Below are 13,693 nucleotides of genomic sequence, written 5' to 3'. Positions count from 1 at the left end.
CGGGCGGGCGGCCTGGCGGGCGTAGGCCAGCGCCGTGTTCCCGTGGGCGTCGCGCGCCATCACGTCCACGCCGTACTGCGGGGTGACAAGAGGGGGGAATCACAAACCACAAACCTCACCGGAGCTCTTGGGAGCTGTGCTGTGACAATTTGGGGAGGGGGTTTGGGATTGGAGGTGAGGGAGGGCGAGGGAGCAGCCTGGCAACAAGAGCATGGCAGCGCTGAGCCACGTATGGAAAAAGTGTTTCTGAGGGAGGGACAAAATCGTGTGGGACAAAATCTGCCCCAGCAGATTTCCAGCTAAGGGAATCTCTCCTTCCTCATTTCCCATGCTCTCCCTCGCTCTCCAACAAGCAGCAGAGGCAGAAATATGCTTTTCCACCACCCTCTGAAAGCGTGCAGTGAGGAACACACACCCTGAGGCCATGGGGCCATGAAGCCCTCCAGGACAAGTCCTGGCCCATCCTGCTGAGGGACACAGCCCCTGGCAGGAGTCCTTACCCAGATGAGGAGGCCATAAAGCCCTCCAGAAGCAGTTCTGGCCCATCCTCCCAAGGGACACAGCCCAGCCCTGGCAGGAGTCCTTACCCAGATGAGGAGCTGCAGCAGCACCACCCTGAGGCCATGGTGCCCTGAAGCCCTGCAGGAGCAGCTCTGGCCCACCCTCCTGAGCGACCCAGCCCCTGGCAGGAGTCCTTACCCAGGTGAGGAGGCCATGAAGCCCTCCAGGACAAGTCCTGGCCCATCCTGCTGAGGGACTTAGCCCCTGGCAGGAGTCCTTTACTCAGCTGGAGAGGCCATGAAGCCCTCCAGGAGCAGCCCTGGCGCAACGTCCTGAGGGAGGGCAGCGAGTCCTTACAGGACTGAGGAGGCCATGAAGCCCTCCAGGACAAGTCCTGGCCCATCCTGCTGAGGGACTTGGCCCCTGGCAGGAGTCCTTACCCAGATGAGGAGCTGCAGCAGCACCACGTTGCCCTTGCGGCAGGCCAGGGGCAGGGCCGTGCGCCCGTCGCCGTCGCCGCAGGTCTCGTTGACCTCGTCCCGCGTGCCGTGGGCCAGCAGCAGGATCACCGTCCTCAAGTCCTCCTCGGCCGTGGCCCTCAGGAGGTGCTGGCCCAGAGAGAGCTCCAGGCACTGCAGAGGGGCGAGGAAGAGCTTCTGCTCGTACTTGGCGCGTATCCAGAGCTCTTTTTCTTCCCTAGGGGAGCCAGAGGGGACAGGTCACTCTCAGCTGGTGTTGCAGCCCACAGTGCTCAATCAACAAGGAGGTAATTTCCCCTTTCAAATTTATGTCAAGAAAGCCCTCACAGGAACAGTTCACCCAAACCTTAGGAGCAGTTCACCCAAACTTTGTATTTTTAGCAATACTTGTGTTGCCCACCTTTCTGTTCCAGTGCTCAGGATCCTCCTTGATGGATGCTGTGCCCACAGCCAGGAGGTCTTTAAAAGCCCTGGGCCAGCAAGAGGTCAGGGCAAGAGCCCTCACCTTGGTCACAAAGACACAAGAAGCAGCCAGGTTCCACTTCAAGGCTGGAGAACACACTGCAAAAAAATGCACCCCATTTCTGTAACCCAGACCAGAAGTAACCAAATGGGGGCTTTGTCCCCCTCCAAGCTGAATAATGCTCCCAAAGGCATAAGGATGATTTCCTCCTGTTTTGCCAACATTCAAACCAGTGCTTTGAAGCACCTTTTCCTCCTGATATATCAAAGAACCATCAGAAGCTTTCTGGTGCTATCAGGTTACAGCAGAACAAGGACTACAAACAAGGCCCTCCACTCGCCCCGTTTCAAAAATTACCATACAATTACATGATCTGAGAGCAGCAGCCCCAGACAAAAAAAGTCCCATTTAGAGGTCCCTCAGGTAATCTGCTCAGCTTGTGAAAACCACAAACATCACCTGAGCCAGGCAACTGGGTCCTGGTGACAGATTCTCTCCTCTGGAGTACAAAAGGCCAAGCTCTGTTTACGCCTTTCAGCCATGTTTACACTGCTCCCAGTAATCTAGTGTCAGGTTAGCCCTAATCTGTTTTTAAATACTAATGTAAACATCTCCTTCCACCAGCAAATCTGGATTAGTTTTGCATCATTTCCTGGGACATGTGGAGTGACCTTGCAGTGACCTGCCTGGATGCTTTCAGGCACAGCTTCCCAAAGCAGGCACAGCCTCCCTGCCCCGGCCACAGTTTGCCCCACAAACAGGGTTAGGGCTTTTCTTCAGAGCAAAAGTGCAAAGAGAAAATTTGCACAGAGAGTGCTTCTTTTACCTCAAGCCTCTGAATGGCTCCTGCAAACTAAAAGACACACCAAAAAAAAAAAACCAAAAATCAACCCTCCACAACCCATTTGGGCAGTTGCAAATTAACCTTTGATGGCAGGATCTGATAAATGGAGTATGGCTGCAGGTATTCCAGATGGAGAGGAGGAAGAAAAGGAGTTCTGTTATCAGAATCTTTAATTCATGGTTTTTCTAATTACATTTTTTTAAGGTAAAAAGCCAAACTAGAACCACTGCCACGAAAGGGATAAAGTAACACAAAATTATCTACAATAAAATGGGCATTCTTGCAACAGCTCTGCTCCCAATATCTTCAAGGATGTTAGCAAAGATCTCAGATGATTTTTAAACTCACACAGAGGTACTGAGAGTATAATCAACACATCCACTACACGTTTAAAATGTGCCACACTGGAAAATGAGGTGATTCAAGCTGTGCTGTTCACCCACACTAACACACACCAGGGCTCTGGGAATTTATTTTTCATATGTCCATACATCCTACAGGCAAAATACTCCTCAGATATCTAAGTACTATTTTTTAGCTTAGTCAAGGGTCTGTAAATTAATTTCCCTCTCCCCCAGACCATTTTTGGAGTGAGAGAAACTTTTCACTCCTATCAGAGCACTGGTTGCTCAAGAAAAAGTCCTTTTCTACAGAGAAAAAAAAGCTGTTTGACACAAATCTCCCACTTCCAATCACCATTCAGCCTAAACTGTAACAGTAAGGCTAAAAAGAGAGAATAATTGCTTAGTTCAGGTAGAGGCTCTCCAAGCTTGAGGCTGGCAGGTTCACAAATCTATCAGCACCAATTTCACATTTGCTCTGCACATTTTCACAACCCTGATGCTCCTGGAAGGATGCAAGAAAGAGAGATAGGGATGCCCCAGTCCTGCTCAGTTCTGTCCTACTGCCTCAAAAGGCTGGGGAAAGAAGAGGAAACTCTTTAGAAGCCAATGTCACAGGAAGGGCAATGTGCTGCCATCTGCCTCAGTGCTGGGCACCAACTGAATTCACTCAGTAAGGTCCAGTTCCACCTTTGGAGTCACATCAAGGGTCGTGGTGGAACTATGAATCAAAATAAAGGTGTTTCAGAGGCCTCAGACATTTGGGGCAGCACGTCACTGACATCAGTATGGAATGAGATTCAGGTCTTTTTCAACAAACTGGGCACAAGGAATATTTGGGTGTTATGGATGAAAACAAAACCTCATCACAGGTAGGAGGAAAAGCACACTGGAGTACACCTCATGGGCAGCCACAACACACAGGGACTGCTTTCCAATGAGAATCTAAGAAAGCCAATGTCCACACACATCCTGCCTCCATCTCTGGCACAAACCCTTTCATCTGGATGGGAAGTCCTGGGGACTTTCCTGGGAGACAGCTGCAGCTCCGCCGCTCGCATTCATCTCAGAAACCCTGACAACAAGACATAAATACTGCAATTGTTGCTCTGATGCCCCAATTTCACTTCTAGGATCCACAGCTTGTCTTGGTTGAGGTTTCATTTCCCCCAAGGAAGGCCAGTCCAAGAGCAGAGTTGTCAGCAGTAGATCACTTAACCTCATTGCAGTTCCCCGGAGGACCACTGCTCACATCCCCTGTTAGTTAATGAGCTAAAAAATGAATTATTGGAGCGGTCAGCAATAAGCAGGAAGAGGAGGCACAGTGTTTCATTTCAGCCAGCACTGACATACCTTTAAATAAATCAACTGAAGAAGAGCATGAGGAAGTGTGAGGGAGAGCAACTCATCAGGAGAAAGACACTGAACCAGTCCCTAAAATAAAGGCTAGTAAATATTGCCCTCTTTTCCTCCCTAATTGCAAGTCTGGGCAATTCTAAATGACCCTCTCCATACCAGGCACTTCCAGCTGTAGTTGTCAAAGCCAAACCAAGACTCTTTCAGTGAACTTTCAGCTGTGGAGTCCTTGTCTCAGGAGCAAATCAAAGCTGCTGTGCTGTAGAAGGAACATCTTCATGTGCTCTGATGGTCCCAATGACACCAAACACTGGAGAAGGTCTGAGCTGCCTCTTCCTCATATGCAGCAAAACTAATAGATTATAAGTTCCTAGATAAACTTAGAGAAATGAACAACAAGGTCAGAAGTTCTTTAAGCCTTTTCTCTCTAAATACCTGATCATACAGACTCCAAACCTCAGTGTGTTTGCCCCTCACACAAGGGGCACACACAGCAGAGCATCACTGCAAAACACTCCACAGAAGCAGGAATGAGTCACCAATCTTGTCCCAAAAGTGCCACCAAGCTCTCTGCTCCTGCAGGAGCCTCCATCACTCGTGAACCCCAAGAACACAGAGTGGTGGGAATAACGAAATCCCTGCTGCAGCAGCAGCACTGTACACAGGTAAAAGGTTATTAGAAACAGATGAAAATTTCAGTTCTCGGTTTATTTTGATCTAATTAGGTGCTTGCTTCTCAAGATAATGTCCAATTATTTAAATTACTCTGCCAGCCACATCACATCATTATTATGTGGAAACATAAATACTGGGCACTGGAAGGGGGGAGGGTAAGCAGGGAGCATCAGAGGAGAGAAAAAGCAGATTTGCCTCCAGCACAGCCTCGCTCCAGGAGCTGCCCTGTGTTCCCCAGCCGTGGGCTTGCACTGGAGATGCTCCCTGAGGAGCCCACATCCCACACAGCTCAGCCCCATCATGTGCTGCACTGGGTTTTCCACCCTACCAATGCCATCAGAAGCCTCATCCTGTTGGTATCCAGCCTCCATCCTGACTCCTCCTCGCTCCCATTCACCTCTGCCTTCACCTCCACTTGTCCCTCACAGATATTTGGTGGAGTCACATCAGCAGGCAAACAAGAAGAGGATGTGCAGGGTGGGAAAAAAAGTGGTGCTCATGCAGTGACCCAGAATTGCCTGAGTGGGCAACAGCACGTGGCTGGAGAGCCTGGGAACTTGCCATCAGAATTTCACAGCTCCAGAGCAAGAGCAACCTTGCTCTTCCCAAAGCACGACTAAAAGGATGACTAAAATGTCATGTTGTTATCCAGACTTACTCACCACTTGTTAAAAAGCTGGAACGAATTCTGAAGGTTGAATTAGAAAGACAGTGGACAGCAGGTATTTACCATGGCACAGCATCGATTTCCCACCACCAGAAATGAGAGCAGGCTCCTTACAAGCACTTTGAAGTGCAGTTTTATCCTCCACACCTCTGACAACACTGAAAAGCTCCTGATTTTTTTTCATCCTTTCTTCTCTCCTGCTACAGGAACTAATTCTGTAAGAGAGGAGGCCTCTCAGTGGTGTCTCCACGGTGGCTGTGCAGGTGCTGTGCCCGTGTGTTGCCATTTCTGGTTGCTCACTGAAGTACAACCCTTTAACGCCACGGTAACCTGGCCAGCTCAGCAAGAGCTCTGCCAAATTTCCTCTCCTCTTGGCCAGCTGACAAGGTTAATGTGTCTCTTCCAAGAAAATGAAGTAAATCTAAGCCACTGCACCTCCCAAACTCCTGGAAGAGCCCCAGGATGTGTCATTAGCTTTGTGGTCCAGCACACAAGGAGCACATATCACCTAATGACCGGCGCCGGGCAGCTGCATGTGCCGGGGCTTCCCCATTAAACATGATCCCAAAAAATGGCACTGCTTTGGACAGGGCTGGTGATGCAGGGTTGGGATGGGTAAAAGGAAAACACCGAGGGTGGGGAGCAGGATTGAAATGTTGGAGAAAGGTTCACGATGCTTTTAATTGCAACAGCAAAAGCGCAGAGAAGAAGAGAGGGTGAGAAGAAAGGGGCTAGCAGCAAGGAATTTCCAAAGTGCCTTCCTGCTCCGAGCAAAGCAGGAACTGGGAGGAGAGGCATGGAAGAGGAGCTGGGAACAATGTGCTGAGAAAACACAGGGGCTTCCTCTCTCTCTGCAGGAGAAGACCCCTGTGCTGCATTGCAAAGGCAGCGCTGAGCAGCTGAGCGGCTCCGCGCCCCGCATGCCTCCCCGCCCCGCCGCGTTGCTAAGGGGGAAGGCACGAGCCCACCGGGAATATCCAGGTCCCTGGCAAACAAGAGGGCTCCAGACAGCAAACAAAGACCGATGGGTATTTATCCCTTAATTACTGAGAGCTTTGAAGAAACGGGCCCACTGTAAATCCCGCCCGCCCAGGGAACCGAGCGCGATTTATGCGCGCCGGGGCAAAGAGGAAATAAATATCTCTCTGGCTCCTGATCAATATTATGAGTGTTTTGTCAACCTACAGGGTGTTTTATGAGCTGTAAGGACAGAAAGGGATCATTAATAATTAAATAAAGTCTATCTATTAAGCTTATTACTTCTTACAAGTTAAACATCCCTGACGGACGAAGGGCAGTCCCACAGGAAAGCCGTGGATCAGCCAGCCCGTGTCTTGCCTTGGACTCTGGTCCAAGTGAGCAGTGTGGTAACCCAGCCTGGAAATGATTTAGTTGCTGTCTGATGGGCAACTTATCTGCCTGAGGACTGCGTTCAACACACTCTTCAAATTTTGGTCCAGGAGACAGACAATTCAGCGCTGCAAAGTCATGCCAAATTCAGGTTACTTCTACTCTCAGTCCTTTTCAACCAAACCAAATGGCACAAATCCCTGGAAGAGTTCAAGGCCAGGATCTGAGCACCCTGGGATGCTGGAAGGTGTCCCTGCCCACGGCAGGAGGTTGGAAGGAGATGATCTTGGTCCTTTCCAACCCTCACCATTCCAGGATTGTATGAAATGAAGGCAGTTTCCCACCAGCAGCACCTCACACTGTCAGGGACTCGCTTCCTGCAGCCCCCAGCTCTGGACCTTCTCCACCATTAACTCTCCTATTCCATTTTTCAGTTTTCCTTTCAGCTGTGTGTTTCAGGGGAAAAAAAAAAGCCCTGCTGTGTGTGAGGGACAGAGATCACTCATTTGTGCAGAGCTCAATGTGCTTCTCAAATTAATCACGGCTTGCCTGGCACTTACCAGTATCATCGTTATTTGGAATTGGAGGAGCTCCTCCACCTTTTTCCCTCTCTCCTGACAGCATTCCCCTACACAGGGCTCCAAAACAGCTGCTATTTCTGCACTTGTGGGTTACCCCACCATGGAATAAGCAGCAGCACTCCTTGAAGCATTAATGCACGTGCAGGATTTATTGCTGCCCAACATTAACGACCAGCCTGGCCAAGACATCAAGGTTTACTGACTTCAGGCCTTTCAGATAAATACTCTTCAATTGTGGGCTCTGATTTATCACAAAAAATTGCAGCCAACTTCTGTTTTCATTGCACGGCACTCCATCTAATAATTTTTAAGGTTTACTCGATAAAATATATCACACCCGAGGTTTACTCCGTGTAAAGTTAAGCAAAAACTGTGACATACAACAGCAGGGGATACTGTGAGTACTAAGATAAGGCTTATTAAGTTGAGAATAAAGATCCCAAGGGTGACAGCTCTAAGCCCTGCAAGTTGTTTAAATCTTTTCTCAATAAAAATCCAGGTTTTTTCTTTGTTCTGTACCATTATGTGAAATGAAAACAGTCCCTAGAGATTTAATAAAAACCTTGAAGAAGCCACAAGTTGTCCTTTTCCTCTAACCCCAAAAGCCCCAGAATTTTTTGAAACAGCATTGCCAGTGACATTTCAGAGGGAAAAACCCTAACAATGGTAAACTCTAAGGATTTGGAGCTCAGCACAGTCCTGAGACCACATAGACAATCAGAAGTCTGGAACACCTCTGCTATGAGGAAAGGCTGAGAGGATTGGGAATGTTCAGCCTGGAAAAGAGAAAGCCCAGGGGAGACCTAATTGTGGCCTTCCAGTTCCTGAAGGGAGTCAACAACAAAATTGGGGAGAGCTGATTACAAGGGTCTGGAGTGACAGGACAAGGGGGAATGGGTTTAAACTGACAGAGAGTGGGTTTAGATGGGATATTGGGAAGGAATTCCTCCCTGGGAGGGTGGGCAGGCCCTGGCACAGGGTGCCCAGAGCAGCTGTGGCTGTCCCTGGATCCCTGGCAGTGTCCAAGGCCAGGTTGGATGGGACTTGGAGCACCCTGGGATGGTGGAAGGTGTCCTTGACATGGCAGGGGTGGCATTGGATGACCTTTAAGCTCCTTTCCAACCCAAACCATTGTGTGACTGTGATTTTAAACACACAGATCGGTGAAAATAATTTAAAAACCAGCGTGAAGAGTGGAGGAAGATGGATTTCTCCTAAGGTTTCTAAGGAGAGACTTTACAACAGTCTGGAAAGCAAAACCCAGGAACAACAGCTCCCTCACACCCACCCTCTGCTGATCAACAGGAAAGCTCCTGAGTTCAGGATCTGATTCCTTTTATCTGCTGGCACATCAGTACCAAGGTAAACATCCACACAAAATTTAACCCAAACCATATCACTGTGCTGGCTACCCAAAAAAAAGGCTGATAAATGAGTTATCACTGTGTGGCTCTAGACACACAAGTGAACCGCTTCCATTTCTTGGGTGGTCAACCTCAACACTTGGGCACACCACAAATATTACCTAAAAAAAGCCAAAAGCTGCAACAGTTGCACAGAAATGCTAAAACCTTCTCTCTCATATTTTCGGAGTGCCCTGACATTGGAAGGAAATGATGAATTTGATTCCATGTTCTTAGAAGGCTAATTTATTATTTTATGATCTATATTATATTATAGAATGCTATACTAAACTATACTAAATTATACTAAAGAATAGAGAAAGTGTACAGACAGAAGGCTAGAAAGATACTAATGAAAAACTTGTGACTCTCTCCTCAGAGTCTGACATAGCTTGGCCCCAGCTGGCCAATGAGTAAAAACAATTCACATGAAACCAATGAAACAACCACCTGTGGGTAAACAACGTCCAAACACATTCCAAAGCAGCAAAACACAGGAGAAGCAAATCAGATAATTCTTGTTTTCATTTTTCTCTGAGGTTTCTTAGCTTCCCAGGAGAAGAATCCCGGGCAAAGAGATTTTTCCAGAAAATGTGACAGTGACACTTCTCCGAGGTGGCGGACGGGGAGCGACACACAAAAATTGCAAGGCATAAATCTCAATAATGTGTGCCAGGTGGGAGATGGAGCGAGGTGGCTGTGTGAGTGTCCCCACGGTGGCATGGAGCAGGGCTGGGCTCCTGCCATCACACAGCATTAGGGATACCACAACAGTGCCTGATGTGAGCGGCTCCGGAATGCAGCCCGTGGCAAACGCGTCGAGGAAGAGAAATGGAGCTTCTCCTCTGCTCGTCCTGCTGGGAAGTGGAGGAGCAGCAGAACTGAGAGTGCCTTATAAATAATGAGGAAAGGGGGAAAAAACCACTTGGAGGGGGTTGACAGACTTCCAGAGCAGAAAGATATGGGAATCCATAAAATCAGAGGGTTTTGGGAAAGCTGCAAAAGGCAGGTCTCAGAGACAGCAGAACTGTGATTTGAGTTAAACTGTAGCCATAAAATAAGTCAGCAGAAAAATCATGTCAAAAAGTAAGGACAAATAGAACTATGGTCTGTGTATTAATGCTTGGCTAGCATAACTCCCTAAGCTACAGAAAAGTTTATCTACCAAGATATTAGGAAGTTCTAAGCCTAGCAATGGAGCCCTGTGGATTGTATTTTAATGCTTACAAGCAGGAATTGTATCCAAAAGAAGCAAGCCTTGTTTGACTGAAGGTACGTGTGCTTACAGTGCTTAGATAGAACTACTGTCAATATGCTTCTGCTTTGTGTGATTGGTCAAAAACTTTTAAAGGAAGTTGTAACATGAAGTTCTTTGTCTGCTGCCGGGGATGTGAGCTGCTGGCATCTTCCCATTGTCATAACCAGGTAATGAGACTGATGCTGGAAGATAAACAGCTCGAGACGCGTTCCCCAGCAGTGCCGTCCCGTTGGGGATTTGTGCAGAGACCCCAGGCAGCGATACAATGAGATCTCAAATGAGTAGAAAGAGATCTCAAGTGAGAGTTTGCTTGAGGCTTCCATCATAGAATCAATAAGGTGGGAAAAGACCTCTAGGATCATCGAGTCCAACTGATCCAAAATGGTAAAAACATGTTGTGGGCTCCAGGAGAACCCAATCTTTACAAGAGGATCAAAACCTGGTTTAATTGCAATGCCTCACGAAGACCTTCAGAAATGTTTCTTGATCCTTTGTTAACAGTAACTCTTATAGTTTGGTTTGCAAGGAGAAACAAAGTCCTTTCACTGGGCTTTAATTGCTTCTTAATTCCAGTAGAAGCAGTAAGATGATGCTCTTTGGAGTATTTGGGAAAGAAGAACACCCTCCAACCATTACACTGAATTTATGTAAGACATAAAAGAGAAAATACAAGTAATAAACATTGTATTTGAGCACAGACTCTGAAGAAAAACACATTTGGAGCAGCAAGCAAATAAAACCAACTGCTTGCTCTGCACAAGTCAGCAGTGGGAGGCAGGCAAGCTTGGAGGGGAAGGTCCAGGGGCTGGGAAGCAGCTGGATGATCCCCGTGGACAGCATTTCTGGGATCCACATTCCAGAGATGCTGCAGGGACCTCTCTCCTCTCCAACTCTTCCCAAGCGACTTGGAGCTCTCCCTTCTGCTCCCCTCACCTTCTGATGTCTCCTCATTTGCATCCCAAGTACCACAGAATCCTGAAGTTTGGAAAAGACCTCCAAGATCAAGTCCAACCTTCAACCAAACACCATGTGCCCAAGACACTTATTTCTGTGTCCACTCATTCCTTGAACACTTCCAGCGGTGGTGGCTCCTCCACCTCCCTAGGCAGTCCTTGCAATGCTTAGCCACTCTCTCAGTGAAGAAATTTCCCTAATATCCAACCTGAACCATCTCACTGATGCCAAGGACTCTACAGAAATTGTTGATGTCATCAGAACCTTCCATCAGTCTCATTTATTAATGGCTGTTTTTATTTAGGAAAAACTATGCCTTTTTTGGCAAGGCAGAGACCCCAAAGTATCCCCACTTTTCAGCAAGTGATGGGACTTCCCTCCACCTCTGTTTTAGTGGATTGCAGGTGTTTGATGCCCTTCTCAAACCATAAATCATAATTAGCTAAAAAAGACTGTTTTGGTAGACCTGCTCATGTTTCTGGAAAAGCCAAGCGGATGAATAATTTCCATAGAATAAGAAGGGATGAAGCTTTGAGAATCTTCAGCAGTTAACACCCAGAGAAATCCATGAGGTTCCTCTGACTAAAAAACTGAAATCTCAATAATTTTTTTGTTTGTTTGTGTATTTCCAACAATGGGATGTGCAACACTAGAGTTGCCCAAATGTCTCCCAAAAAGATGAGACTAGAGATGGAAGTGGCTTTCAGAAGACATGGAACTGCTCAGGTCCTGCTGATGCTTTCCCAATGCACCTCTGCCTATTAATCACTTGCAAAGCTTTGGGCTTTTATCATTTACAAGCCATAAGGTGGATGTTTGACAGTGGGAAACCCACAGACAGCAAAGAAAATCCACATGGGGGACACCTGCCAAAAGTGACAGCAAGTTCCACTTGGAGAGCAACTCAGAGGGAGCTGTGCAGGGATTTAAAGGCTGAATTAAAGCCAGAATTGAGGAATGAAAGCCTCTTGCCCAAGTGATCCTGGTGCATAAACGCGCTCTCTCTCTCTCTCTCTCTCTCAGCTACCTCCCTGCAAATCCCTCTTTAGGCCACATTTGGAAATTATTTAAAAAAGATAAAATATCCCTAATCTGTTACCAATTAGAAGAAACATGTGAATATTATTTTCTAATTTGTGACTCAATCTTAAAAGTGAACTCACTGAAATAATTACACTGGCTCCTGAATATTCCTATTGTGCTCCTGAAAAAAAAATAAATCCAAAAACGAACAGTGGGTATATCCTCTACTGCCCCAGATGCCCTGGGGCTGAATGTATCAACAAGAACCATCAAAGCCCTGGAAATGGACTGCTAAAAAACTGTCATTTCTGCTCCCAGCCCAGGGGTTGCCAAACAGACTTGTTCCCTCCTAATGGTCTTTGTGCACCTTGGGCTTGTGGCGAGCCAGGATGAGCCAAGGAGGCCCAAGCTGAGTGGCCAACACAAGGTGTCCAAGCTGTCCACTGCACAAGTGACCCCTTCCAGCTGCAGGAGCTCTGAGCCAGGATTTATGAGAGAGCAGCAATGGAGATTTCTTTGTAAAACCCAGACACAGCACGACTTGAGTGAGTAACTCCTGAAAATTGGTAATTTCCTGGTGGTTAGCAGGAGAAGGCCCACCAATGGGGAAGCAGAGGCTGCTAATAAATTTATAGTGCGTTATATGCCAATTAGACCCCCTCAGCCCTTCAAGAGGCAGCACCACCAATCAGGTTATCATTCCACAAATGTACTCTTTAGGGCTGAGCTCATCACAAATCAATCCTGCATTTCAAGTGCAATTTTCATTAGCGTTACCCGGGACCGCACTGGTGAAACAATGCAGGCAGGTATTCTCTCCTTCTCCCCTCAGAGCACCCTTCCCCGATGCCTTGCGCTCAGCTATTTTGCTCCTCCTGGTGCACAGCCACGTCTCAACTTCAAATGGTAAATAATCACTTTGAATAGCACATTAATCCTGCGCCGGAGCAGATTTATTACACGCGTCACACGCGGGAGTTTCGCCGTCACTCGCAAGCCAGCCGTGAACACCGTGCTTAAATTACATCCTTGTACCTGACCATGCACCATGCAAGGCTCTGTCAATACCAGCAATCAGCAGCTCCCTCAGCTTCCCACCCTGTGACATCCACAAGTGTCATTTGGGAATTCAGAGAGAGCAAAAATACACCAATAAATACTCTGGAAGGTTTAGCATCTGCTTTAAACCTCTGCTCACAGCTTGAATCACAGCTTTTCCTCTGTGCAAGCAGCACTGCGTTTTGGATGCTCTTCTTTGCTTCATTTTTGCTGAACAAGGCCAGAAACAGCCTTTAGTTTTAGCTTTGTAACCCATGGCAGCATGGAGATGCCTCCTGCTCAGGAACACAAGTCACCAGGAATGTATTTTCCTTTTCTTTTGCTTCTCAAGCTGGGTACAGACCTTGGAGAAGCACATGCAGAAACCTATCAGAGAATATCCTGAGTTGGAAGGGACCCACAAGGATCATCAAGTCACCCCAACAATTCCACCCTGTGCATCCCTGAGTGTGATATCCAAATGTTCCTCGAGCTCCTGCAGGCTTGGGGCCATGACCAACCCAACCTGACCCAGCCTTAGGTGGGGTTACAGATGTAACATCCATGTTGGGTGTACTTAAAGAACAAGGATCTCCTAATGCAAGAATTCCCAAAGCAACCTTCACTTCCCTGCTTCTCAGCCAGGCAAGGCCCCCTCGAATCATGGCAGGACCAAATTTTACTTCCTAAACTGCCCCTGCCCCCAGTCATTCTAAATTTTTATGGAGTCCCTTCACAAAAAAACCTCAACCTCGGAAGA

General features: G+C 47.5%; 1 protein-coding gene across 1 annotated transcript in view; it reads right to left on the bottom strand.

The window, feature by feature from the left end:
- Positions 1–6: 6 nt before the first annotated feature.
- The window catches only part of AGAP1 (ArfGAP with GTPase domain, ankyrin repeat and PH domain 1), a gene marked incomplete at its 3' end in the record, with an annotated part of 314,049 nt that continues 300,362 nt past the window's right edge, over positions 7–13,693 (bottom strand). Inside the window, exons 19-20 of the mRNA XM_031063812.1 lie at positions 942–1,197; positions 7–75 (exon numbers count right to left, since the gene is read on the bottom strand). Coding sequence (XP_030919672.1) covers positions 7–75; positions 942–1,197 — 325 coding nt within the window. The remainder of the gene's footprint in view (positions 76–941; positions 1,198–13,693) is intronic.

The sequence above is a fragment of the Geospiza fortis genome, unplaced genomic scaffold, assembly GCF_000277835.1.
Source record: "Geospiza fortis unplaced genomic scaffold, GeoFor_1.0 scaffold179, whole genome shotgun sequence".
Classification (NCBI taxonomy): Eukaryota; Metazoa; Chordata; class Aves; order Passeriformes; family Thraupidae; genus Geospiza; species Geospiza fortis.
Note: the sequence above shows the minus strand (reverse complement) of the source record. Positions and strands in the feature narration are given on the sequence as shown.